This window comes from Haemaphysalis longicornis, unplaced genomic scaffold (genome assembly GCF_048455015.1).
Source record: "Haemaphysalis longicornis isolate Haplotype H1 unplaced genomic scaffold, Haemaphysalis longicornis Haplotype H1 scaffold_1, whole genome shotgun sequence".
Taxonomy (NCBI): domain Eukaryota; kingdom Metazoa; phylum Arthropoda; class Arachnida; order Ixodida; family Ixodidae; genus Haemaphysalis; species Haemaphysalis longicornis.
The window spans coordinates 272054781-272082125 of NW_027526203.1; the positions used below are offsets into that span (position 1 = coordinate 272054781).

Genomic DNA, 27345 nt, shown 5'->3' on the forward strand with positions numbered 1-27345 from the left:
ACCGGAAACAAGCCGGAATCACCGAAAGTTAGCACCGCAAGAAAAAGTGAAGATCTCATATAACACAACGTTTTAAGCGTATAATTTTTCTGGTATTCCTTATAACTAAAAAACTGGCTTTTTGCGTGCATAAAATTGGGATTTTTTTCTACAATATTCGCAGACAGGGTTACTGATTCGCAGGTACTCTCAAATGTTCCCAGAAACAAACCGAAAAGGCTGACAAACTTATTTTACGTGCTCATGCTCGAATTTTTTTACATAAATCGGAGCAGATAACAGAAATGCGCATTTACTGCTCATTCATCAATCCGAATCCAAAACCTCATACGATCTGTCAGTGGTCCAGCCATAGTTCTAGCCGCTCTGTGGCCTCCGTACGGACGTGATAACATCCGTATTTATTTGCATTTAATTAATTCGAAAGATTGCTCAGAGCTTGTCGTGCGCGAAAAAAAAAATATGAAAGCTCAGGCCCTATGGTGGGATTGAAACAGCAATGATATTTCCATCCTTTCGCGGTTGGTACCGACTGATTCCAGTCGCCGTGACGATAATCGCTTGGCTAGTGTCCGGACAGACAATATTTGATTACGCGCGACACCTTACGCATCAAGCTGAACGCTACTTGGATGATTTGAAGTTCGGCATAAAAGCGATTAGAAATGGCTTGAAGACCGTTGAAGACGTTCTAAAGGACTCTAAGGATCCTGGGTGCGCGTACAAGTGCCCTGACGGTGAGTGCTTATCTGCCCACTGATAGCGCGATCGACGCTTAGATTTTCGATAAAGGGGCAGTAGGCGCGCGATTAGCTGTGGGTAGTATAATTTCAGAGCACGATGCACAAGATATAGATACGGAACTTTTTTGACCAGCTCCCGAATTAATGTGAAGTAATCCTGAGTCCTCCGCAATAGCTTCGACATGCGGGAAATTTTATCGTTCAGCCGAAGCTCATTTGTAAGTGAATAAAGACTATTATATGCTTTGCCCTAAATTTAAATGCGCCACGTTTACCAGGCAAGTGCGGGAGAAAAAGAATACATTTTATTGAGTTTGCCAACTGGGATGCTTAGACGTCGGCCGTGAGCACTGGCTCTGTGTTTTTTTTTTTTTTTTTAAAGACGATAGTCTTTCTTGGGCTACTTAAACCCAGAAATTTTGGTCTGTCTGTGTGTCTGTATGTCTGTCCGTCTGTCTGTCTGTGACTCGATTCAGCCACCCGGCCAAAGCAAAACAATGCCTGCGCAATAGTCTTATATAGTCAAAGCTAAATCTACCCGTCTTGGTCCGGTGTAATGTTCAGACTTGTCAACATTGTTGAAGAAGAACAAGACATTACGCAAATATGAGACAACAAATCAATACAGAAGTGATATTTGCAGTGTTCCTTTATAAAAATTCAAACATGCTTGACTTTTGCGAAATTAAATACTTCATCAACTGCAGAAAAAGAATTCACTCTGCCGTCGCCTGCTGTCGCCAGCGCCACTATAGCTTCTGGCGCCATTTTAAGAAATCAACCGGCAACAGTTACGCAAGGTTCCACTAGATGGTTTCCACGTTCTGCTTCCAACGCACGTGGAGTAGGGAAACTCGGTTCTATAAACGTTGAAGTAGGGTGCCTCGATTAACGCGCGTCTTCGCCGTACGGCAGCGTTCGCATCGACACACCCGGTTTGGAGCAGTGGAACGCGGGAAATTTAAAATGATTTAATCAAATCTTTGGTGTCTTTACCTTGGGAGGAGCGCGACGCAAGAGGAACAACATGAGAGGTGAGCGGTAAAGCGAAGGGAGGCATTTACTTGGCAAAAGTCGATAAAGACTATCGTCTTTTGACGACATTTGCAACGAAAGAAGCAGATACGCGGCCAATTTTTTTTCTTGGCCGTTTCGTCGCTTCTAGCTAACGCAAGGAGAGAGTTAGCATGACCACTCAGGCTGTCAAGGAGCAGGGTGAAGAGCACCCGTATCTAAAGTCCTTCCCTGCCCATGAACTGCTATCCAGAAAGATGCTAAGGTTACTACAATAAGGTTTCCATGAGATGTAAAATCTTTTGTTCATGCTTTCGCTTGGCTGCGTAAATTCTACTAGCAGAGAGCGAACAGTGTCTGCAACAGCTCGCAGATATATGGGGGGAAGAAGCCACTGAACTGGGGTTAGAGTTTAGCACAGCAAAGTCGGTGGTGGTGGTGAAAACGTTTTATTGAGCTGGAACGGAGTTAGTTGAGCCATTCCTCTCTTGTGGGGGGCGTCCTCAGTCCAGGAGGCCCTGGGCACGTGCGGTCAGTTGCGCCCGGGATATCAGCTGTTGCTGGTCACCCAGGTCGCCACTAGCCAGCTGGCCCTCCCACTGCTCAGGGGTTGGGTTGGGAAGGGGGAGTAGAGTTGGGGTTAGGTGGCACTCCCACACCATGTGGTATAGGGTGCATGGGGATGGGCAGTGTTTGCACTTTGGAGAGTACTGTGCAGGATACATAGCATGAAGGCGTGTGCCATGAGGAAAGGTGTTGGTTTGCAGCCGTCGTAAGATGCACTCGTCGGTCTTGGGAAGGTTCGGATGGGGTGGAGAGAAGTGCTGGCGTTGTCGGCGTAAATGGGCAAGGATGTCAGCGTAGCGGAGGGGTATGGGCGGAGAAGCACTTGGGTCGTCGGCTCCCGTGGGTGCCCGGGGTATGAGGGCGCGGGCAGAGGCGTGGGCCGTCTCATTCCCAGGGAGAGCCGTGTGACCCGGTGTCCACACGATGCGGATATCAGGAATTGGCGCTGATCGTTGGGCAAGAATGCGGAGGGCAAGGGCCGAGATTCGTCCAGCTTGGTAGTGGCGGCAAGCGGTCTGGGAGTCTGTCAGGATCGTCACGTACTCTAGATCGGTGTGGGCGGCCAAGGCAATTGCAATTTCTTCTGCTGTTGTTATGTTGTTGGTAGGGGTGGTAGCTGAGTTCACAAGACTTCCTGTGGAGTCGACAACGGCTGACGTGTGGGCTGAGTGAGAGGAGTATGGAGAGGCATCCACGTATCGAGTGTCGTCCCGAGATCCGTACTTGACGTAGAGGTGGGCAGCCCGCGCCTTGCGGCGGCCTTGGTTATACGTTGGGTGCATATGGCGGGGTATAGGGGAGACAGTGATGTGACGACGGATAGCTGGTGGAATGCGTTGAAGAGTATGTTCCGGTGGGGGGAGCGGATAGCCGAGACGACTTAATATTGAGCGACCGGTGGTTGTCAGGAGGAGGCGTTCTTTTTGGCTGGTGAGATGCGCCTCGATGAGCTCCTCAAGGGTGTTGTGAACCCCGAGTTGTTGGAAACGGATTGTTGACGTGGTGATAGGTAGCCCAAGTGCCATTTTGTAACTTCTCAGTATGAGGGCGTTTAATTTATTACTTTCAGCAGGTTTTAGTGTGAGATACGGCGTGCCGTATGTTATGCGACTTATTAGGAGAGCCTGTACAAGGCTTACAGTGTCGCGCTCCTTAAGGCCTTGACGGCGGTGGGTGATTCGTCGAATGAGGCCGACTAGTTGCATTACGGTGGTTTGCAGTTGGGTGAGAGTTGCGTGGCCAGCCCCATCTTGTTGAATTTGAAGTCCTAGTACCCGAAGAACGGTCACCTTGGGAACGGGTTTACCCTGTATGGTGAGTGAGGGCTCAGGCGGTGGAGGGAGTTCTGGTTTTAATGACGACTCCCGTAACAAAGCGGTATTCGTTCAACAAGCAACAATACCGTGGGTAACGAAATACTAATATTTGGGCATATGGATAAACAAAGGTCAGGCGTATCTGAAAACTCATGAGGAGCATTTAAGAATGAAAGGCAAAAGAAACGCCTCTATCATGAAGCACAATTCGTTCAACAAGCAACAATACCGTGGGTAATGAAATACAAATATTTGGGCATACGGATAAATGAAGGTCAGGCGTATCTAAAAACTCATGAGCATTTAAGAATGAAAGGCAAAAGAAACGCCCCTATCATGAAGCACAGAGCACTATAGACGCCGTGCAGTGAACAGAGGGCGACACTGAGCCGCGACACCCAGCGCTGCCATCGGGCAATAAGAAAAATACTGGGTCGGCCACCGCTCGCCAGCGTGCTCGGGTTTCGGTGGCACTCCTGCTTGGCGGCACCGGATGAAATGTAGTATACGCAATTTTTAAGTTTTAGAATAATTAAAACATGCTACAGTAATTCTACCGCACCGGGTTAGGAATAGCCTGAAGGATTGAACTGTTGACTACGCGTACGGAGGAGGGGGGCAAGTGATATTGACTTCCCAGTGCCACGCATAGCCAGAACGCAGGTGGAGCATTTCGTGCGCACGTTTTCATGTTTCCACATAGTTTTTTCTGTGAATTTGTGTTTCTGCTAGAAAGCACAAATTAATTAGCTGTTCACAGCATTGGAAAGAAGCCGTTTTGTTCGCATACTTGAAATCGCGAACCGCCGTGGTTTCGCGAGTACGGTGCTCCGTCTCACAGGATCGATTGTTTGGGTGTGGTGCGGTCTGTACGCTGCGCTACGTGCTAGTAGCATTGACTTCAAAGCAAGTATAATTACCTTAAATACGCGGGCTCCATTGTGGATCAGGCGAGTGGGAAGCATCGAGAACTGCGCACCAACTGGCGGATATTTTCGATTGATTGATTGTGCGGTTCAACGCGCCAACGCCAGACAGGCGATGAGGTGCACCGTAGTGGAGGGATCGGGATTAATTTTGACCACCTGTGGTTCTTTAACGTGCACCGAAATCTCGAACACACTGACGTTTTCGATTTTCGCCTCTACCAGAAAAGCGGCTGCTGCAGCCAGGAAATGAACCTGACGACGATTTTCAATTTCACGGTTTGAATTATCGCCAAACATTTCCAGAATGTGTCCTGCTCCTCGCCCCTGACAGCTCATTTCCGCTGGTGCCAGTTCGTCCCACCCCGAGATCACGGAGCGAGCATTGCTCTGCTCCGTGTTTGAGGTCAAGCAGTATCGCCTCAGGAGCGAGGGAAGACTGCAACCTCTGTGCATTCCGTCTCCTTTTCCGTGAATACATTCACAACGTACACAGGTTTCGCTCCAAGCCCGCCAGGAAATGCCTGTGAACGATTTAAGACTATCTCTTCCTTTTTAAGGGGTAAGCAGGGCCTCCAAATATTAGAATCATCATAAACTCCGTTTATTTTTAATTGTTCTCTGAAGTTGCTGTTGTGAACCCCGTTAAAACGACTTTGTTTTATTGAACAGCATTTATTTCCAGCGCAAACATCCCACATGCGTTGCTTTTATACCTTGTACTGACGTAGGTATTTCGGCTTTTTGACAGCTTTTTTTTTTCAAACAAATGACCCTACTTTGTTTAAAAACAATCATATTTTTCCAAAAAGGGGGTGAGATGTATTTTTCCAAAAAGGGGGTGAGATCTTGCAGTCATCAATTAGTTGTCTTACGAATAAATTACGGCTGAGTGTTACGTGTCGCATGAATTTTCATTATAAACGCCGCGGAAGACGCATGCATGATGCAGAGAAATCAACCTTCGTGCGAATACTGCCAATGCGCACGGTATTCGCTAACAGGGGAAATTTATTGTAAGCTCACGAGTATTAACAGCTGGAAAACCGATACACTTTACTTTGACAGCAGCATGTAATCTGCTTGGTAGTCATCGCCGTTGTATTTTCTAAAAATTTCACGGGAACATGTGCCACCTGTGAGGCTGTGACCAGCCTTCCCAACTCGGACGATTCAGGGCAGCGAAGGCGGTAGCTTTCCTTCTGCGCTTTGTTTCTTTTAAAGCCTCTCGGTCGATAACACTCCGTCCTGTCGCCGTTGCAGCGTATTCCGCAAACTTAAGCCACCTCAGCGCACCGAACCACTTGATAGACGCATTTGCAAGGGCGCATGCACAGTGCCTAGAGCAGGCGGCCGGCCAGAACAGTGGGGCTCGGCCTACCCAGTGTTGCGCGGAGGCGCGGTAGATGGCGCTGCGCTCGCTCGGAAAACTTGACTGCACGGAGCCTATAGGGATATAAGAAATACAAAGCAGTGAGAGGAATCTGGAAGGGTGTAATGGTACCGGCACTCACCTTTTCAAACGCAGTAGTGTGTGTCAAATCAGAGATTCAATCAGGGCTACAAGTAAATCAGGGGGTGGTAGGTCGATTGGCATTAGGAGCACACAGTAAAACAACAAATGAGGCAGTGCAAGGAGACATGGGATGGGCCTCCAAGAAGCGCAGAGCAAAATATGTTTTGAAGAACGACTTAGAAATATTGATGACCAGAGGTGGGCGGCGAGAGTGTTATGGTATCTTTACATGAAAAGTGTGGACACAGTGGAGGAAAAGAACCAGAAGGCGCAGGACAAAGTATATGAAGCCTGGAAGCGCAGGGGAAACGACCAAGGTAATAAAAAATGAACTGAAAGAATCAGAGACAACGACCTGGAAAAAAAAGGATGGTCGCAAAGAAGTCCTTAGATATATACAGAATCGGGAAACGGGGGATCACGAGGGAAAAGTTCTTTGATAACACCAAAGGGAGCTGCATTGCTTTTTGAAGCCCGGGCGGGTTGCTTGCGGGCAAAAACGCTTATCCACGAGCTGGTACAGGAAGAACTGTGTGCAGGTTGCGGCAGGGAGCCAGAAACCATGTGACATATAGTAACAGAGTGCAAAGGTATCCCTCCAGTCCTCAGGGAGGAAGACATCCAGCTTCTGGGAGCCCTTGGCTTTAAGGTTAATGGAAAAGTGAATTGGACAGCAGTAGACATTAGTAAAAGAAGGTTAGAATGTTGGTGGGAAAAGAGCAAAGAACAATCTGGGAAGACATGCGAACAAAGAAGTCAAACTAGCACAAAAATTCCATAAAGGTGTGTTTTTTCTTTTTTTTTTGGCCAGGTGATTGTACAGTGGCGTTACGACTAAGGTCGCTGTGCAACGCCACCCCGTTTCAAAGGGGAAGCCACTAAGCATCATCATCATCATGCATTTAAAAAAAAAAACCTAGGGAGACAGTTTGTTAAAGAGACATTTGAAGCCTGAACGTCTTTTTGTTTAAACTGAAAGATCGCACCTTTCGTAGCTATTTTGGCTTTTGTTCGATGGCAAACAGCTCTTCCTTTTCAAAAAAAAAAAAAAACTAAAACTACCATTTATTTTTTGTTCCCCTCCACAGAGCCATGAAGCAATCAGATATGCTGTCAGCTGCCAACAGAAGTGCTCATTTAAGTTGCATTGGGTATTGCTGTATTTTGCAGTTCGAATCACTTTTTTTTTTTTGCCCTGTCAGTCAAAATAGCTTTGTAAAATGTGGTGTTAATCAACCAGATTTAGGGGGTATCCGCAAGATGGAGTAAGTTTCTGCGAAGAAAAATTTGACATCCACCTCAAATGCAGCCATGCGGTTACAAAGAAAAGCTGTACGGCTTTCCCACTCAGGTTTGCAAAGAGCCGTACGGCTTCGTTTGAAATAGATGTCAAATTTTCCTTTGCAGTACAAATATGGTGTAATGTCAGTCTGATCGCGTGATCCTGGTGGAGTGCTTGCGTTCAAATAAACCAGAAGTTAAGGCAATATCTTTCTGTCTCAGCAGCTTGGGTTTGCATATGCATTGTCATGCTGCATTTCTGGCTTGCTCCTAAAGAAGAAACTTTGCTCTATTTGCATTCACAGTGTAGGCGGTGTTTGATTCACAGAGTGTTGCATGAGCTGCTTCTCTTGCAGCCCTTTTCCCCATATCTAAAGTATTTTTGGAAGAAGATGGCCCACCAGAATGCAGCAAAACACTTGCAAAAGAGAGCAATGCAGGTTCTTTAAGTATTCCAGTTCAACAATTTTTTGCTCTGGCCAGGTCTTCAGCTGACACACATTTAAGTCTCGCAAGAAAAAAAAAAGAAAAATCAAGGAACTAAAAACAAGAAAGTTAAGTTCATGAAGTGGAGGAATTGCTTAGGTCCTTGCAGTACTGAATTTGTTAAACCACTGTAAACGCATAGGTGAATATTTGCTGATGGGGCATCACATCCGGATGAAAAATGTAATAAAAACATAATGAGGTGTGCAAGCAGTGCTATGGCTTGCACACCTCATTTTCTGTCTTGCGTGCGGATTGACACCTTTGGTACTAACCAGCGTCCTGTCTGAGTATGTTTTTTGATGAACTGCACATCAGTGTGACTATTGCGTAGCTTCGCTCTCAACCACATGAAACTGTTTCAACTTTTATCGCCAGTGATTCCTCTCTGATTTTCTGTTTGCACACTTAACTTGCTAGGGGTCTCTTCACAATAAAATTACAGCTGAGGGTGAGTGCTTGTGTTGTCTTCTCCATCCATCTTAGCCTCAGTTGCACTGTTTAACCACAAACAATTCCACCTTGGCTGTCACATTACGAATGAGGAGACAAGGAATGGCCTCACCTGTTCCTCACAAGAGACGTGGCCATTTCGTCCTGGCTAGTGATGGGAGGGGTGGGATGATCTTGGTGTGCAACCCAAAGATGCTTCTAACCTTAAAACAGGATGCCATTCAGAGAGACTAAGGTACTTACGCTTGGCAAGAACAGTGTAAACACTGTCCTGTGTGCCTTCCTTAAAGGCCAACTGCAGTGAAAATTTCGACCTTTTGAAAATGCTATTTCTGTACAGTCTGCCTAAAACATTGCAAGGTAACATAGTTATTAATGTTGAAAACACAGATGATAAAGAAGGCATTACAACCATGTCATTTTGACCACTTTGAAAATATAGAAGGCATCGAAGATTTCTTGTTTGACATGTCTGCATTTGTTGGGTTCTGTGCCTGTGGTATGCTGAGGGGGGATTAAAAGAAATACGAACCACAAAATGCACAGCCTCTGATGTAAATTGTACCGTGCGACTGTAAATTCAATAAAATGGACGAATTCGCAGTTCTTACTGATATGTTGAGAGTGTAGCCTACTCTTAAGGCAATTGCTTGATAAAGAAGCGAGGTGCCTTTTCATTTGATGTTTAGCCCTACTTTGTATTTCTTTCAATCCTCTTTGTACATGTTTTTGTGAACGGCTGTATCTTTGAGAGTAATGGAATAGTTGGAATGTAGCATTTGGGGTTGCCTCATCTTTTCTCTCCTTTGTTTTTTTACTGGTGATAACTACAAAGTGGGCCAATCTGTATCCCTAAATGCTGTTGATGTATTTTTCTTTTCGGCTTTTTTTTCCTTTTCCACAAGGGTCTTCACCGAAACCTAAGATTGGCTACAAGGCAGACTCCAATGGCTGTGGTGCTTACGGCTTCCAGGTGACACTCCTGCATCATTCTCTGGCATGCTGACTTTATGACTTTTGACATAAGAATGTCTGTAGAAAAGCTGGTTATGCAAACTCCATGGGCACAGGGCTGGATAAGTGAGCCACACCGGGTGGCAGAAATGCTCTTGCCCACAGTGACTGCTTTTTAATTTCACTCAGGCGTGTGTCTTGCCCTTAACAACCTGACAAAGCTCTCTAGTATTGATTAGGGCTTTCAAATGTTGTATAAATTGACCATTTTGTCGCTCGCTGGAAGAAGTCCCTGAAGCATGGTGTTGGGCGGGAAAAAAAATGTTTTATTTCAGGGTTGGGCTCCAGCCAGTAAACTTTCATTCCGATTCAGTTCTGGTTAAATGAAATCAAGGGTGCAGTTCAGAAGCTAGTTAGTGGCCTCTCTAGAATTTTTGGATTGGTACCCTGCTAAAGTATGGTGACTAGGTGTCCCATTTTAGAGCTTCATTCCAGGTTCCCATCTTATTGCCTCAATAAAGCACAATGCTGTTCTTTCGAAAACTGTGTTTAATTGCTGCAAACATAATTTTATGACCCAAACTTGTTGTAAAACTTTCTTTGTGCAGGAACACAATTAGAAACAATTTAGAGTTGTCTGTGTGGAAAAGGGAGTGGAAGAGAAGGGAATGAATTCAACATGGTCGTTAGCATGTTCCTGAGGAGAAAGAAAACAAAAGGGAAAAAAAATCAACAACAGAATGACCTCGACACAGCCGTTTATGTTCCACTCAAGGTCAAGGAGAATGCTGCTTGGTTGGACTGCTGGGAGAATGACCTGTGAACATCTGGGACATGAAAGCTTTGATGTCGCACCACAAACACACACACCGAAGCCACGGATTGAATGGACATTATGGGCCAGCAAGATGCAGCAGATTTAGCACAAAGAAGGAATGGGAGACAGAGGGTATAGAACACAAAGCTTGGCACCTCATGGCTTCACCAGCCATCCATTTCCATAGGGTAGGATGGCTTCTCAGTCGTTCTTTATTGCTGAGGAAGTTATTGCTAAATGCACTGGGGTTTAAAATGACAGTCGGACACATTAGAACTTGTACTTCTTACTCCCCCAATTTAACTGGTTACAAGGTGTGTGTTATTGTGAGCAGGAGGCGGTCATCCTTTAGGGCTAGCCTGTTGTTCGTTTGAGATATCCATGTTTCCTGAAGCTTTCCAGGGAAGGCATTGCCTTTTGACTGTTCCCATAACCAAACTCTTGAGGGTTATCATTGGTTACAGCACGAGGGGAAGCATCGGAAGCACCGCTGCATTAGGTGAGAAGGGATGTTAGTGAATTGAACCACATGATAATTTCAAGGCAAGCCCTTTCTTGTTTACTTTCTAAATGGAGCCTTACTTTTATTCCCATAAGAGGGCATGAAGGCACATTCTTTAAAAGACTTGCTGGTTGTCTAGGGGCATTACAAAGAGCACATCAAATAGTGTACACAAGAGCAGTTGTGCTGTGATGTTTGTTTATCTATTTGCATGCCCTGAGGGCAAAAGTGTGTTCTTACAGAGGTAGAGGGTGGTTAAAAGCAATATTTGAAAAAGATAGAGCAAATAATAATAAAAATGAGCCGCTCTTCACACAAAAACGCTAGACGCTGCAGATCTAAAATGTGCAGCATCTGATATTTCAGTAACAGCGTGTGCAGGTTAATTTGACACCTGCTTTGAATGAATGGGTGATCATTGCTTGTTGACATGGGAAGAGGATTGGTTATATAGTCTTATGCTTAGCCCTTTGCAGTGCAGAACTTTTACCCACTTTCCAGCCGTTCCGGTCCGCAACCATTTTGGCAGTTTCGGGCGTTGCGAAGAAAAAAACAAACTGTGCAAGAAACACTTACGGGATATTTATTTTTTCTCTTCCATTCTGCTTGCAACTCCTTTACCAATATTTGAACAGCATGTGAAACAGCTCGAAGCATTCTCCTGGGTCCAGGCCAGGGTTGTTATTGCAGGTTTTTCAAAAATTTCCTGTTTATCTCCTGCCTCCTTTTCTTTTTCTATCGCTACAAACAGCACAGTCTTTGCTACTTTGGTGTGGGAGCTTGTAGATAAAATTGCTCATCCCAAATAGTCTTTCCCCAACTTTCATACGTGCTGACAAGCCCTGCTTTTTGGCTTGAGCCCTCAGATCACCTACCAGCTGTTGGAGGAGGTGGCGGCGGTACTGTAGGTTTCTCCACATGATCCTTTCTCCACATGATCTTACAGCTGTGTGCACCTCCAAATAAAACTATTGGCAATGGAAACTTCTACATACCAGGAAAAAAAATTTGGACACCTATTCATTGTCTTTTGACAAAATCGTAGCTCACTGAGTAATGATCTGCCCGGTGCTGTCTCCATCGCCTTCGCAGTCTTCGTAACTCACTTCTGTCCAATCACTGCCATCACTGTCTGTTGGAGGCATGTAATTCTCTTCCTCACTGAAGTCGTCATCGCTTTCGCTAAGTGCACCATGGTAGAACGCCCACGGCGAGAAGGCGGCCATGCTTCTCAGCGAACAGCGCGCACGTGAAAACGCTTCGGAATCCAGAAGGCCTGTGCTGAACATGGTGCTGCACACTAGTGCAAAAGGAAGAAAACTTCAACAAACAAAGTTCACTTATCTCTCAAGAGATGGTGCATCATGTTTACAAAGAATGCGCACACGGTGCAGTGAAAAATTACTCCCACCTCCCCTCGCGGGAACCCCTGTGTAGATGTGGCGCATAGGGGGTTCCGTTGTTGTTTCCGTTAGGTTGATTCTCCCATCGCGTGAAACGTGCCGTGAACCCCCTGCCACGGCTATGACGCAACGTGGCGCGGCTATGACACAACACAATCCACTTTAATCCAATCCAAATCCAAGCCAAGCCAATCGAATCCAATCCAATGCCCCTCGCGAGAGAGTGTTCGCTATCGGAGAGGAGAGGGGGTGAGCGGCGGAGAGCGCAGCTCGCGCGGCGAGGAGAATGGGGGAGGGGTGTGGACGGACAACGACAACGCCATATGGAGGGACAAGGTGCATGAATGAGATGCCGTCGCATCTAAAAAACCGGGAAATTTAACCTTGAATACCCATGTTGGGCATATCGTCACAACGGACCGCTACGGCTGTTTTGCATTGTCGGGCCACAGACCACAAAGGGTGAAAAATGAAATTGTTCTGCCAAAATTAAAGCTTATGTATAAGTGCTTATATAGCAGTAAGTCAAGTGTTTCCTTTTTTTTTTTGTACATTCACTGGCAAAGCTATATTGCTGTGGTGATTAAGATAGGAGACAGAAACAAAACTTCTTTGATGGGAAAAAAAACTACTGAAGACTTTTTAGTAACGATTGAAAGTTCTAAGATATGATGCTCTTGCAGTGGGACAAAGTGGGGAAACTTTTTACTGGGGCTAGATTTTAAAGATCTGTCTGTATACACAGAATTTACAGTCAGACTTAATAGAACTCCCAGTGTGGTGCTGATTGGGGCAAATGGAAATTAGCATTGGAGAAACATTGGATTTGCTTCCGGTGCAACCCACCCTCCTCCCACATACGCAGTTAATGACAGTGTAATTGAGACGGTTTCATCAACAAAATACCTTGGCATTTTCTTAAACTGTGATTTAACCTGGAACAGTAATCTTGAATACATTACCGGCAAGTCCTTCAAAAAAACTCGTTGGTCTTCTAACGCTGTCTGAAGTGCGTGAACTCGGACACAAAACTTCAGGCATATAAAACTTTGGTCAGGCCTTCCTTAGAGTACACGTCAACAATTTGGCACCCTCGTATGGGATATATGCTGAAATCAGTGTGAGATAAAGCACCCAGGTTTATCTGCTGCTGTTACTCTTGCTATCAAAGTGTGTCATTACTGAAGCACAATTTGAACCTTCCTTCACTTGCCACGTGCAGAAAGTTGTCTTGCCTATCCTTTTTTCACACTTTGTATCATAGTGACACATTTTTTCTCGAAGCTTCATTTACCCTGCTCCGCACATTTCTGTTCGTATCGACCATATGCATAAGATTAAACCAATATTTTCGCGCACTAAGAAGTACCAGTTTTTTTCACCTCTTACTTTGTGTACGAATGAATGGAATGCTCTACCCACAAACATCGTCGCCCTCACCGATTCATCACGTTTCAAATCTGCTTTGTTATCTTATTTAGAAGTCGGGGATGATTTGTAGCCATTCTTTTCTTGTCAGGTGATATTTATGTGCATTGGCAATGTGTGCTTGCTTCTCTTCAAGTGTGTTACATGTTGCTGACTGACCACTTTGTTATTAGTATTGTTCCCGCACCAGATGTATTGTTGACACTGTTGTACCAGGTTGATGTATCCCCCCTTATGTAAGGCCCTCGGGGCTTATAAATTAATTAAATAAATACATAAGTCCTAATCGTATGCATTAGGAGTACTGTAAAAGGCACCTGATAGAAGGATAAGAAAACCGTTCAATTTTTTTAAAAACTTGCAGATTCCACAAGTTTCACGGCCTATCGCTGCTTGTCTGTAACATTTGTTTGAATTCATTGATGTGATTATTGGGATAAGCTCATGTGCATGGTTTAATGTGTTCCAAGATTGGATGGAACCCATTTGTTTCAGGCTTTTACATAAAGCTAGGTAGGTAACGGACAAGACCGAGGGCACAGGTCAGTGCATGGCAATAAACTGTGACTCTTAAAATTGGCAGCTTTAATCAAATAAAGAAGGGGTGGAGTTTTATTAATAGGGCTGTATTTGGCATGGTCAATCCCTACTTGTTGGCGAGCACTTTTTCTTAATAGTAATTCTTCTGTGTGTAAAGCTATCACTTCATTAAAGTCATTAACATGTAGTGTTGAAATTTGCAATACCCTAGATACTACTGTCATTACTATATTGCTGGGCACACTTGAAGCAATTAATTATTGGCAAGGCACCTCATTAGGGAGAAAGATGCAGAATTTTGTAGCCTGGGTCTCTGCTCTTCTTAGAAAACAGCAGGCTTTTATTCCCAGTGCAGTAAAAAAAAAAAAAGCAAACACTTAGTACAAAAGCAAAAGTCACTCATCCAGCAAGATAGCAAAGAACCATCCAGGCAGTAGGTATACAGCAACTGTTTGTCACAGTATGGTGAGTAAAATTGTTTTAAATGCAGAGCATTTCAGTAACTCACGATGTCACCCGTGTTGACGTCCGTAGTCCGCACCGCACCCCTCCCTACTATATAAAAAAAAATGCTATGCGGCGCCCGGTTTCGATCCCTCGTCCCTGTGGGCAGAACGCAATGTACATGGTGCTTTACCCACTGCGCCACAAAGCCGACACAGAATGGGACGCTACTAACGCGCCTTATATCGTTGACTCATTCAAATTACTGCTGACGAGCGCTCTCTCGTCAGCAGTTGCCACATGTGCAACAACATTAACGTAACGCAAACTACTTAACGTCGTGCGCCCCCGGAAATGCTCTGCATTTGATCGTGCCCCTCGCGAGGGGGATGTTTACTAAACGCAAGATGTGGCAGTGCAACGGCGGCACGTGCAGGGAGAAAAGCACAAAGAGAACAGAACTCAGGCTGGTGCAGTTTCAGGCAGGGGGTGCGCGAGCACTGCAAAGGCGGGAAATTGGAATTGCATGCATTTGGTGGTAACAGTGAGCGGAGAACGGCGCTACAGCCCGTTATGGCGAAATCACTGCTCTGCGCTCCCCACAGCTTTTTAGATGTTGTGAAGCAACAAAGTTTTGCAACCTTGGTTACCTTAGAGGACATTATCTGCCTCTCTAGGGCCTATAATGTGGCTATGGAATGTGATCTTTGGCTATCTAAATTGATGCGTATGGCGGCACAGGAGTGCACCTTTCTTTCCATTCACCTGATGCTGCTGAAGGTCCCCGACGTTGTTGCTCAAAGCTCTGCGCAATGCAATGCAGCTGGAAGCCAAGGAGCTGCCACTCAAGGACATGAACGCCTGCTGCCACAAGCACGACCTCTGCTACGGCACCTGCTTAGCTGACAAGGACAGCTGTGACACGTGGTTTCTTGGCTGTCTGGACTCGGTCTGTGATAAGAAGCTGGGCAGAAGCCACAAGGAGAAGAACGCTCAGGGTATGAGGGGGGCTCTGGTCACGGTTCCAGTGTCAGTGACAGCTATAAGCTGTACCCCGTTTGTGAAACAAGGGCACGGAGTAAACCGGAAATAGAAAAAAAAAAAAAGTTTCTCGGGCTTACAGGGGCTGAGTAAACGAAAATGACCTGGTCCTGCAAAGTTCTTCTTGACAATGGTGCCCTGTTCTTGCTGTTGCTTTAGCCACGGTCTGAAATAGAATGGCTGCCGAAACGCCTAGTCATGAACTTGTGCTGTTTTGTTTGAGACTTAAGCAGAACTCATATGTATTTTTTTATCCTATAGTTTCGCAAGCATGCAGGCTATGAAAGGTGTCTCACACATCTTCTGTCGTCGAAATGGGGCGGCTGCATGTTGTCCGGACTCCAGCTTCGCTGGTTATTTACCTTCACAGAGTGGAATGGCTCATGAATTTTTAGTTTGTTTAGTGGCCTTGTCTCACCAATCGGTCAACTTGAGGGCGTTCAGTGAATATTTGATGGTGCTAATTTCGGAACAGGTAAAAGTTGCGCCCAACAGACAAACAAAAACATAGATGAACAATCGTTAGTAAACTCTGCCACACTGGCAAGTTGTGGCTCAGCAGCTAAAGCAGCAGCAGCTGCCTTGGGACAAACGAGATCATGTTTCTTGCGAGCCCTTTGCTCGAGTCAGTGATGTCTGGGGGCGACGTGCAGAAACATTTGACTTTAGGATTAAGTAATGTCATTGTTAAAGGGGCCTTGCAGACAAAATGCAAGTTTGGTTCATTCGGAAGAGTGCCTCGTTAGAATAACACTGACAACACATTTAACGCAAACGTTACTCAAATAGGCTATGTTATTAGGGAAAGAGGGAATGGCCATGCAACCCACTAGATCATTTCCCTCACTAGAGCCTATGACGTATTATACACAGCTGTGCGATTGGCTGCGGCTGGCAAAATCCAACGCAAATCACCATATTTACTCGATTCTAATCCCCCCCCTTTTTTCCACGATTGCAATGCTTAAAGTGAGGAAGGAGGGGGGAAGGAGGGGATGTGAGGGGGTGGGGGGTGGGGGCTTAGATTTTAAAAACCTAAATTAAGCTCCCCCCACCTGCACTTTTTTTGTTGGCTGTATCTTGACAGGATGGGCCCAAGGAATAATATTTTATTTGGCAAACATTAAAAAAAATGGTAACAGACAATGAACCCACCGCTTACGTATGGTACTTGGTCACCCTCACTACCATTCGAGTCCGTTGTGCCGCTTGGGCCACTGCTCTCAGTATTTCCCAGCAAGTCGTCTTCTGTTCCGTTGAAGGGGCTTGTAACTGCAAACTTCATAAATCACTTGGCAACATCAACTCAGGCCCACTTCCGCACATCTTAAAACAACCTTGCGATGGTTGCTTAGGTAAGCGGGTGCTTAGATTGGCATGCAAACTTTTTTTCCGATTTATTTTCCCGAACATAAGGGAGGGTGCTTAGAATCACAAAAAAAAAATGGTAAACAGGGGTTATAAGCTTGCAGAACGAACTGTTTGCACTTAAATTTAATGCATATTCTTTTTATAGCAGTAAGAATACTGTTTTAAACAATGGAAGTTATGAACACACACGTAAACATAGAAGCACCAGTGCGTACTGCGCATACTGTGACGGTTACAGCTGCACAGCGGTCCGGGGCATTGAGCTTACACTGGCCAACTGGCTTAAGTGACATTGTCTTCTGTGACTCTGTTTGTCGAGCATACCAAATATTTCACGAAATGAATACTATCAACCGTAACAAACATTATGCAGGCACAAATCTGGTGAAAAACAAAGTGAGAATGGACAGCAGTCCAGAGCGGTATGGTGGCAGCATATAGGAGGACTGACAGCAAACAATGTGTTCCACCGTTCGCTGCAACCCTAGTTCACATACTTACATTGCCTTCAGTACTTACCCTGGATACGTCATTGCAGACTACTCAAAACACACGATTTAACGGGAGATTCAAAATTATGGCTTAAATTGTTTAATTTCTTGGGGAATAAAGGATCGTTTGGTGCCGGACAAGTGCTAGGGGCACTATAAAACACCAAATCTTTTGAATAAAATAAACTTGTATTTTGTCTGCATGGCCCGTTTAAGCGAGACAGCCTACTCGATAATGTCTGTAACATTTCACTCCAGGTGGCAGTTTAAAAGTGGCAGGAATATAAAGTCGAGAAAGCCTTTCATAGAGTGTTGATGCACTTATTTCAGGTTCATGCGCAAAGACCTCGCCTTACAAAAACATTGAGGTAGTTGTGTACATTGTGTATGTCACTTTCAAATACCAGTTGATAAATAAATAAAATGGGTGGGCTGGTCAGGAAGCTTAGCTTTAAAAAAGTGCTGAAGGGTGGAACTCTGTGGTATTTGAGCAGTGTGGGCCTTATTTGCAATTGTTTGCAACATTGCAAAATATGTCAACTCAAAGCCCGTTTTTGCCCAATGCACAGACTGTACTGAATCAGCTTTTAGCTTTTTTAGCCGTCCATGTACAGCAAAACGGCAAATCCAACAGATGAAAACTCGTTTTGATTCGGTTTCAAAATAACCGGGGAATTGCTGTCGCCAATGTTATTTTTAGGCAAAATAGATTGTAAAATGTTTTGCTTGCACAGTAGCTCAGCCCGAATGAGCGAGCGGAGCGCACTGGCAAAAAGTTTTGAAATGTTTACAATATTGTTGCAACACCTGTGCATACTTGCGGGTTATTCCATTAAAAATTAAATTCTGGGCCCAGCCTGGTGGTGTCTGCATTCTTTCTTTGCCCTCCCCATGGCACTTCGGTGCCCTGCCGTTGCAAATAGCTGCACAACAAGCTCCGGCTCTTGTCGCTGTTTTCTTGCAGCTTGCAGAGCAGCAGCGCGGGCCTTCTACACGGGGAGCCAGTACCTGGGCTGCAAGGCATTCAAGGATGCACAGAGGCAGGCCTGCTACTGCCCCAAGAAGTACGAGCTCTAAATCGTGCATGCTTCATTTTGGCCGGGACAAAATCTGCAGCAGTTCCATTGCCCCCTTTCCCCCCCCCCCCCCATGCCTTTTTCTTTTTCAAATTTTGGAGCTGTTTCGCTTGGCTGAATGATTGGTGCACTCAGGGGTGAACAGGGTTTCCTTTCCATATTTTTGGTGCGCATTTTTAGACTCTGGCAGCTCTAAGGAAGTGGCTGCAATCTGTGATGTACGTGCATTTTTGCTTTCACGCTGCAAATTGTAGCAGCAGCTTGTGCGTGACAGCTTGTGTTATCTCTTTGTTTTTGGACCCTGTGGCTGGGTTTTACGACAGCTGGATGGTGAAGTTTCTCAGGCATACACATGGCCTTCTGGTTTAAGTTTTGTTTCTGTCGGTGCTGGCAGTTGTGAGCGGTTGAACAGTGTCAATAGTCCCCCATGGCCACGCACAAACTTCGACAAGGCTTTAGGTGCATTGTACTGTTAGCTTTTAATGACCCACACTTACTTGAAAGCACATGTTTACCATGCAAGAAATAAAGTACAGTTGTTGCATTTTTCACCGTGTCTGCCTTTTTCATCGGCTTGGCATTACAGTAGTAGAACCCTGTTTGAGTAAATCTAGCAATATGGTAAATATGGTAAAAAATCTAGCAATATGGTAAAGATGGGTGTCAGACGCAACTCCATGCCTTTATTTTATTATTTTTTATTAATTGGTACCCTCGGAGTAATACATCGCAGAGGGTGGTGGGTTTAAGGAAAAAAAGCATGAAAACAGGCAGGTATTTCAAACAAATTACCAAGATGGCTTGAGCAATGTAGAAGAAACACTTAACACATTTCTATAGACATGCAAATTTGTACACGCATATACATTTCAGGAGTAATACACAAATGTAAATATATATCACGGGTAAGAAATTGTGTGTGCACAAAACAAGACTTGAGTAACACTACACAATGCAGAGCAAAACAAATTGGCATCGTTAATTTCAACAATGTCTCGTGGATGGTGGTTCCAGTCATTGGATGTATGCGGTATGAATGAATAAAAAAGCCTTAGTAGTACAACTGATGACGCCGACTTAGCGCATGTGATCCAGATGCGGTGATACATATGAGGGCAAAGTGATTAAACAATCTCATAAAGCGCTGTGGGAAAACACTTATGAAATACACCCACCACGGTGGCTCAGTGGCTAAGGCGTTGTGATGCTGAGCAAGAGGTTGCGGGTTCGATTCCCGGCCGTGGCGGCCGCTTTTCTGATGGAGGCGAAAAGCAGAAACGCCCGTGTATACGAGATTTCGGTGCACGTTAAAGATCCCCAGGTGGTCAAAATTAATCCGGAGCCCTCCACTACGGTGCGCCTCATCGTTTGCATTGTGCCAGCGCATTAAACTACACAATCAAATCACTTTATGAAATAGGCAGAGACGTGATTTTGCGACGTGAGCTTAGTGCTAGAAGGCCCAAATTGTTTTTCATTGTGGTTACGCTCGCTGTTCCATGGTAGTTGAATAAAACGTGTTAAACGTGCCGAGTTGTCCTGAACAATTCCTAGCGATTGAGTAAGAGTTTCCGTGGAAGGATCCTATATAGATGATGCGTATTCAAGTTGCGAGCATATGATGCTTTTGTAAAATTCTTTACAATTAATAATATGTCTATAGCTTTTGGTTAAAACCTTATGTACCAGTTATAGTAATAGGGAACACCAGTGCAACGCTTCTTGTCTGTTATGTGAAGTTAAATTGTGCATGCGCTAAAAATGGGTATGGTGATCTTGCAGCTGGCTGTTTTAGACTGGAAGACGATGAAGATGTACTATAGGCTCTGTGTGTGTGGCTAACTGCCATTATTTGATGCAATCTTTGCTACTAAAGCCAGTGAGCATGCTGGGTTCTCTGATATTAACCCTTTTAGCCCTGTACTTTTTATTTCGAGCAAAAACTTTTTTCTGTGTTTTCCTTAAGCTTTGAACCCATGAGCTTACAAACAAAAAAATTTAGCTTGTGGAGCAAGTAATTAGTGGTTATAGGCACTTCATCTTTTGGGTTATCAGGTAATTACAATTTCAAATCCCAGCGGAAAAATTTTTTTTGCTTGTTTCCCTAAATTTTGAAAGGCACTGCATACGAAAAAAAGCTGGTAGTGCAGGTATTTTTATATTTACAGCCATGTCATCCAACGAGGACTTTGGGTCACCCCGACGTCAGCCTGGCATTTACTGCAACACTTTCCTCTTTCTAGCGTTCAGCTGCAGGAAAAAAAAACAAATAATCCAGTGTGTCGAACCGAAAAAAATACGGGTTCGGTTACGGTTCGGGTTCAGGTAAATTTATTTTGTTCCGGTTCAGTTCCGGTTCGACTAATTCTATCCACGAACCGGTTCGCGAACCGTTCGGAGTGTTGAACCGGTTCGTGAACCGGTTCAGAACTGAATTATTAGCAAGGCGTGAAAAATCAGTTTTGTATACTTTAAATTCATCAAAACTGAAGTACTTTTTTTCTTCACTCGAACTAGTGGTTTTTTGAAAATGAGCTGCAATACTACTGTCAAATTTGAAAATATTGGCCAGGTGTAACAGAAAATGTACCAGCCTCTTTTTCACCACCCCTATCCTAGAGACTACACAAAGCCGCCGCCAAGAGACATGAGTGTGTTATTTATTGGTGCCCCTTTCTTCGTTTTATTGTACTGCTTAGATGCTAATAATGACTTAAGACATTGCCCATTTTGCTTGAATTACTTCCTTGTTACGTCACTGCTGATGCTGGGTGGCAGAAAATTTGAAAGTTTTTTCGGTGCTTCTCACCACTTCTTGTAAAAACAACTTCCTTAACGAGTCACCAAAGGCAGATCTTTCAAACAAGGCAAGGTAGGGCTTTGTTTTCACGGTCCATTTAGGATCCTTGGCCAAGCATGTAAGATGACGCGGCGGAAAATATCGCCGACCAGGGGCTGCGGCCTCTTCGTTATCGGGCTTACTGCGACAATCAAGAGCGAATGCTGCCTGCAAAACAATCAACAAAGAAAACTTCCACGTAAAGCGCGCAAACACACGCCTGCGCACACAACATGGCGTTTTATTCGCCTGTGAAGAGCAGCTTTACCTGTACAAGAGACTACCAAAGACGCTAGCGGAAATCAGCGAAACCAAACGTACAGTGCCCAACGCTGGGCACACCTGTCAATTCGAAAGAACACAGTCTCTAGAATTTCGAATAGACACGTATCTTCGCTTACCTCACCCGCCGCGGTGGCTCAGTGGCTAAGACGTCGTGCTGCTAAGCCTCAAAAACGCGGTTTCCATTCCCGGCCGTGGCGGCCGCTTTTCTGATGGAGGCGAAAAGCGAAAACGCCCGTGTGTTCGAGGTTTCGGCGCTCGCTAAAGATCCCCAGGTGTTCAAAATTCATCCGGAGCCTTCCACTGGGCCGCGCCTCATCACCTGTGTAGCGTCGGCGCGTTAAACCTCATAATCAATCAATGTTCTCTTTCCCGTGCAGTACGTTTAAGAATCTTATTTCTCCGGCCCCTTCGCCCTATTTTCCCCTCTTCCTCGTTTCGTGAGGTTCGCCTCGCTTGTATAAAGCCGATGTCTCGAACCAATAACAAACATATGTGCGTCCCTTTCTTCGTGCGTCCCGTTAGTGGCGCTGTTTTAATTCTTGTGATTATGCATGTACCTAAAAGCCAAAATTTCAACACTCTTTAGCTGCTGTAAATAGGCATAGGCAAATGTAGGGCTTGAACCTTGGCTGGTACACAGTGCAACAATCTCGTGGACTGATTGCACTTGCACTGTCCCAATGAGGGAGAAAGAGAGAGCGACAAACGTTTTATTGAGCCTTTTAAGGCCCCTTGTGGGGGCGTGGTGGCAGGCGCACTGGCGACCGCGGGAAGGGTGAATTCGGTGCTTCAAACATCGTGCAGGCTGCCAAGAGTTTGACATTTCTTCTTCCCAGCCTTGCACCCTGCTTGCTCGACCATCAGCAACATACCATTGCAATTAGGAGCCTTAATTGCTATACTGGTGTGCAGTCGTTTCACCATGTTGTGGCTATGGCGTTGTGCTGCTGAGCCGAAAGACGCGGGTTCGATTTCCGGCCGCGGCGGCCGCTTTTCTGATGGAGGCGAAAAGCGAAAACGCCCGTGTGTACGAGATTTCAGCGCACATTAAAGATCCCCAGGTGGTCAAAATTAATCCTGAGCCCTCCACTGCGGTGCGCCTCATCGCCTGCCTTGCGTCGGCGCATTAACAAACCTCACAATCAATCAAGTAATCAAATTGTCACCATGTTGTGACCGTGATGAGCGTGTTCGGAGCGTTTTGATTCATTGAACGGGTAAAAGTGAGCGACAGATTGCGAAGTTGATGGCGCGTGAAAGAAAGAAGCCCCTAATGACACTTACCACCCGTTATCAATAACGGGATGGTCGAACCGTTTTGTCGAGAACCGGAAACCGTTATTTCTTTTTTCGGTTCAGTTCCGGTTCGGGTTCAGCCGGCTCAAAAAATAATGGTTCGGGTTCGGGTTCAGTTCCGGCAAAAATACCGGTTCGGTTCCGGTTTTCGGTTCGGTTCGGTTCCGGTTCGACACCCTGAAATAATCGTGATAGCTCTCGCAAGAGGCGTACTTGTAGAACGATTTCCCAGAAAGAGAGCTGTTTTGGTTTTGTACTTGATGTTCTAGGGGAATTTTGGGTGATGTCCTTAGTAAAGGAAACCAGGGCCGAAAGGGTTTTATCTATGTAATAAACATAAGCTACTTTGCAGGATTGAAATAAAAGATTTACTTGTGCACAACTTCAAAACTTCTGCAGTGGCTTTGTTACCAGTAAGGAAGTCCACTATGGTATGGACCAATTAATTTAACCCCATAGGTGTTTTATTTTTTTTATTTTTTGTAAATTTACTTATCAAAAGTGCCTATTTTTACTGCTGATTTCGAATCTTATCGACTAACAAGCAATTACTCGATGTTAAAAAATCAGAGCCCTTCCCCCTGGGAAGATGGAATTCGTCCAGCAAAGCTGACACTGGTTGAATTTCCTCTGTTGGGGTTTAGCTATCTTGCTATGGCGCGATCTCTATGCCACAGACTAAGGACACACACGACTGTTCGGTAAAGACAATGAAGTCTTATTATAGCGCGGCTATGGCAATTGCAGTGCAGGCTTAGTGCGCCGAGGAGCGCGCCGCATTGCGCAATGCCAGGGGGAAGAGCTCCGCAGATGGCCACCAGGGGAGTAGGCGGGGGGGGGGGGGGGGGGGGGGGGGGGGGGGGGGGGGGGCGTTTCGGTAGCAGAACAGCCCGCGAAGTTTTCTGGGTGCCGCATCCCTCCCCCCTTCCTCTCTCCCGTTATGCTATTTACTCACCGAATCGATATACTATAATGTAAAAACAAAAATAAGGCAGGTGTCGGTTTATTATAAAGTCGAAAAATGACTAAGATTTTGTTGGGGCGCAGGATCTCCTTATTTTTGTTTTTTTTACCGGCGACGTATAACGCCCGCCGACAAATATTTCACACTACGCTTCTGGCGGCCACGCTTCACTGCGCAACGTACAATCTGCGAAATCCTGCTTGCACCGACCTCCTTAAAAAGTCAGCTTCACGTCTAAACTGGGAAGACACATTTCCAAATATGGAGGCCCAAAGACCTTATTTTATTCCTTTATGAATTTTTCCATAAGCTGAACACACCGCTGAGCTAACTGCGGCGCGCACTAAGGCCCCTGTGTTTGTAAAGGTAGCGCAAACTCCTCCTCTCCGGGCCGTTCCCTCCTTTTCCTTCGCTATCGGCCGCCATTAGTGAGACACCCGCAGGGCGCACCGCCCGGCCCCATTTCGTTTCGCAAGCTCCGCGCGTTGAAGTGCTTTCTTAAAACACGAAAGTTCTGGGCGCAAGTGCAACGATGTTCGCAGGGGATGGTGTAAGAATAACATTTTATGCTTGGTCGCTGCCTTAGCTATCATCTCGCGTTTTGAGGGGAACTGTGCGCTCGTGCCTATCTCAACCTCCTTTTGTGGTATCTCGATCACGGGCCATTTTATGTGGGGCCTGTATCTCAAGATTAAAAATCCGGCATTTATGCATTTTCCTTGAATTCATAAGTGTGGAATGACACCTCAAATAGTTGGTATGATTTGGAACATGCACGCCTACCTTCAGAGTGGGTTGTGTGTGTGTACAATTAATTTTTGTCAAGAAAATACCGAAAACGTTCAGTGGAGGGAAACTACTTTTTACTGTATTCGCAAATCTTCGATTCTAAGCAGCACTGGCGTCGCTCAGGTCTGGAAAACGAAAGGCACAAGTTAACAGCACTCCCGTGTATTTTGAAAAGCAATGGTGTTCTGTTTAGTTGACGCATTTCGAAAAAAAAAAAAAGCTACATCAAACTATGCACAATACACGGCACGAACGTTTATTGGTTACATACGCCAATTCTTTCATTTTTTTTAAATGACAATGAACTCACGTGCTCCCATTTTCCTTTCAGTTAAAAATGTTTTTGTTTCCATGTGTGCGCGCGCATTCTGCATTATGCTTTTACTGGCGATTCTTCCATCGTCCTTATTTTATGAGAACTCACGAGAAATCGGACACTTTGTTCGCTGCAGTGAACACAGGGTCTTAATACTTGCTCATCTGCGAATATTTTCCTATGCGCGCTGCTATTCTCTGTTATCAGTGCCCCGGAGAATTATTTTTTTTATCACTACTATTTTGTATGCTGCATCTGTCACTTCTGCCGAGGACCTTGTTCCGAAGGAACGGTCAACACTATCTTGGAAATAAGTTCTAACAGTGAACTCGCGAACGGACCTCCCCCATCCATCACTAACAATTGTATGCATTCACAACAAGCACTTCACAAATAAACAACTATAAAACATTAAGCCCTTATAATACCTATACACGCATGCACAAAATTTGTCATTAAAGCGCACAAAAATGAGAATTTAAAAAAATTCGAACTCAGAACACAAAGAACGACAAGGAGGCCGAAATTTCGCTTACAGATGTAACCATATATTCAAGCGAAACCCCCCCCCCCCCCCCCCCCCCCCCAAAAAAAAAGGAAAAAGATCAAACGCGTCTCTGTTTTCTGGTGACGGGTATTTTCTTCCGCTGCAAATGTTCGCAAATCGGAAGGAAACCGCGAAAACCAAAGATTTTGCGGTAAGTATACCGCGGGCGTTTTCGAATACTTGACCCAATACAAGCGATCGAGCTAGAAGTGATCGTGTTGTGATTGTTATTAAAACCATACGAGAACACGTCGGCGGAAACGTCACGCTGCTTTTCTTTTTTTCGTGTAACTGAACGTCACTATCAAGCCGGACTTTCATCTAGAAGACTTCGAGGAGCAAGTGTACACAAACGAGTTTAGTAGTGATTGCTTACCCTGCAAATCCTTCCTCGGTGACAATCGAAGTTTTTCTCTCGGTGTGATAAAGACATATCGCTCGCCGTTTGGTGTCGTTTTTACCTCCGAGTCACCAATGCGGATCTGGGCAAAGTTGATAATTTAATTAGGTAGGCGTACAGGCCAGCACTGCAAATTCCCCAGAGGAGGAGGAGGAGGAGGAAAACTTTATTGTGAGCCAGGTGATGTGGGAGTGGCTCCTCAGTCCAGGAGACCATGGGACGACCTTGCTGTTTCAGCCCTGGACACCAGGAGTTGCTGTGCATCCAAGCTGGCGCTGGTCGTCAGGTTCTCCCACAGCTCAGGAAGGGGAAGGGAAGTGGGTAAAGGAGGGAGGGCTGGGTTGTGTGCGCACCCCAAGATCATGTGTATGAGGCTACATGGGTTAGGGCAGAATTTACATGTGGCAGAGTATTGGGTGGGGTACATCCGATGTAGCCAAGTTGGGTGAGGAAAGGTGTTTGTTTGAAGCCTCCGGAGTATTACTTCTTCTGTTTTAGTAAGATGTGGGTGAGGAGGGGGAAAATGTTGTCTTGATGTGCGGTAATGTTGGGTGATGTCTTGAAATGTGAGCTGCACCCAATGCCAGACTTGAATGCCTAGGGATCCACAATACGGCTCAGGAGCTGATTGAAGCCCATCACATCAACCAACTCCGCCGACTTTCCACTACCTCCGCTGGTGAGCACATTGTAAACCGTTTGGGTATCCGCGCACCAGAGATCTCCGACCCGAAGGTCCCCATCCAAAGAACCACCCATGCCTGTCTCCGCGTCCGTCCCCTCCTACGGAACATGCACCCCGAGTACCACAGGGCTCGCAGGAAGGAGCGAGCGCGATCACTGGCGAAGAAATTGCCCATATCCGCCCAGACATCGTGTATACAGACGCGGCAGAATACCGCCATCACGATGGTTACGCCCTCGCGGCCATCAACAGCCCGGATAGCCCCCCCTGTTACCTCTCCCACCGTGCCTACCACTTCCCCAGCAGCGGCGGAGGAGGATGCTGCACTGGCAAAACAACCCGGCCTACTCCAACAATTATAATCACAGATTCGAAAACTGCCATTCAAAACTAATTTCCCTCGTGGCATCCAAAATCCTCTTCAGAAAATTGGCCCGCGTATCTGCTCCTTTCGTTGCAAATGTCGACAAAAGACGATAGACTGTCGACATTTGCCAATTAAATGCCTCCCTTCGATTTCCCACTCACCTCTCATGTTGTTCCTCTTGCGTCGCGTTCCTCCCAAGGTAAACACGCTGAAGGTTTGCTCAAGTCAGTTTAACTCTTTCGCTACCGCGCCTATCAAAATCGATCAATTTGATCGATACTTTTGGGAGCGCCTTTTCATAGCGTTCCAGGCGTTTCTCGAACAAGTAAAGCTGTTGAGAGTTAGATCAGAAAATGGCCTTTCAAAATCAGTTTTGTTTTCATTTTTGCAACGGAAACGTGATTTTTGACAGGCTTTTGAATCACCTGGTTGTGGAAAAGGGGCGTGGTCATCGCGCCTCAAGGCTACCAACGAAGAATGCGTGCAAC

At 45.5% G+C, this 27345-nt stretch overlaps 1 protein-coding gene across 1 annotated transcript; it reads left to right on the forward strand.

Moving 5' to 3' along the window:
• Positions 1-330: 330 nt before the first annotated feature.
• LOC144145820 (group XIIA secretory phospholipase A2-like) lies at positions 331-18920 on the forward strand. Its single transcript, XM_077677580.1, has 4 exons — positions 331-737; positions 9208-9275; positions 15214-15388; positions 18258-18920. Exons 1-4 carry the CDS (start codon positions 500-502, stop codon positions 18368-18370), a joined length of 594 nt encoding a protein of 197 aa, XP_077533706.1. The 5' UTR covers positions 331-499; the 3' UTR covers positions 18371-18920.
• The last annotated feature ends 8425 nt before the right edge of the window (positions 18921-27345 follow it).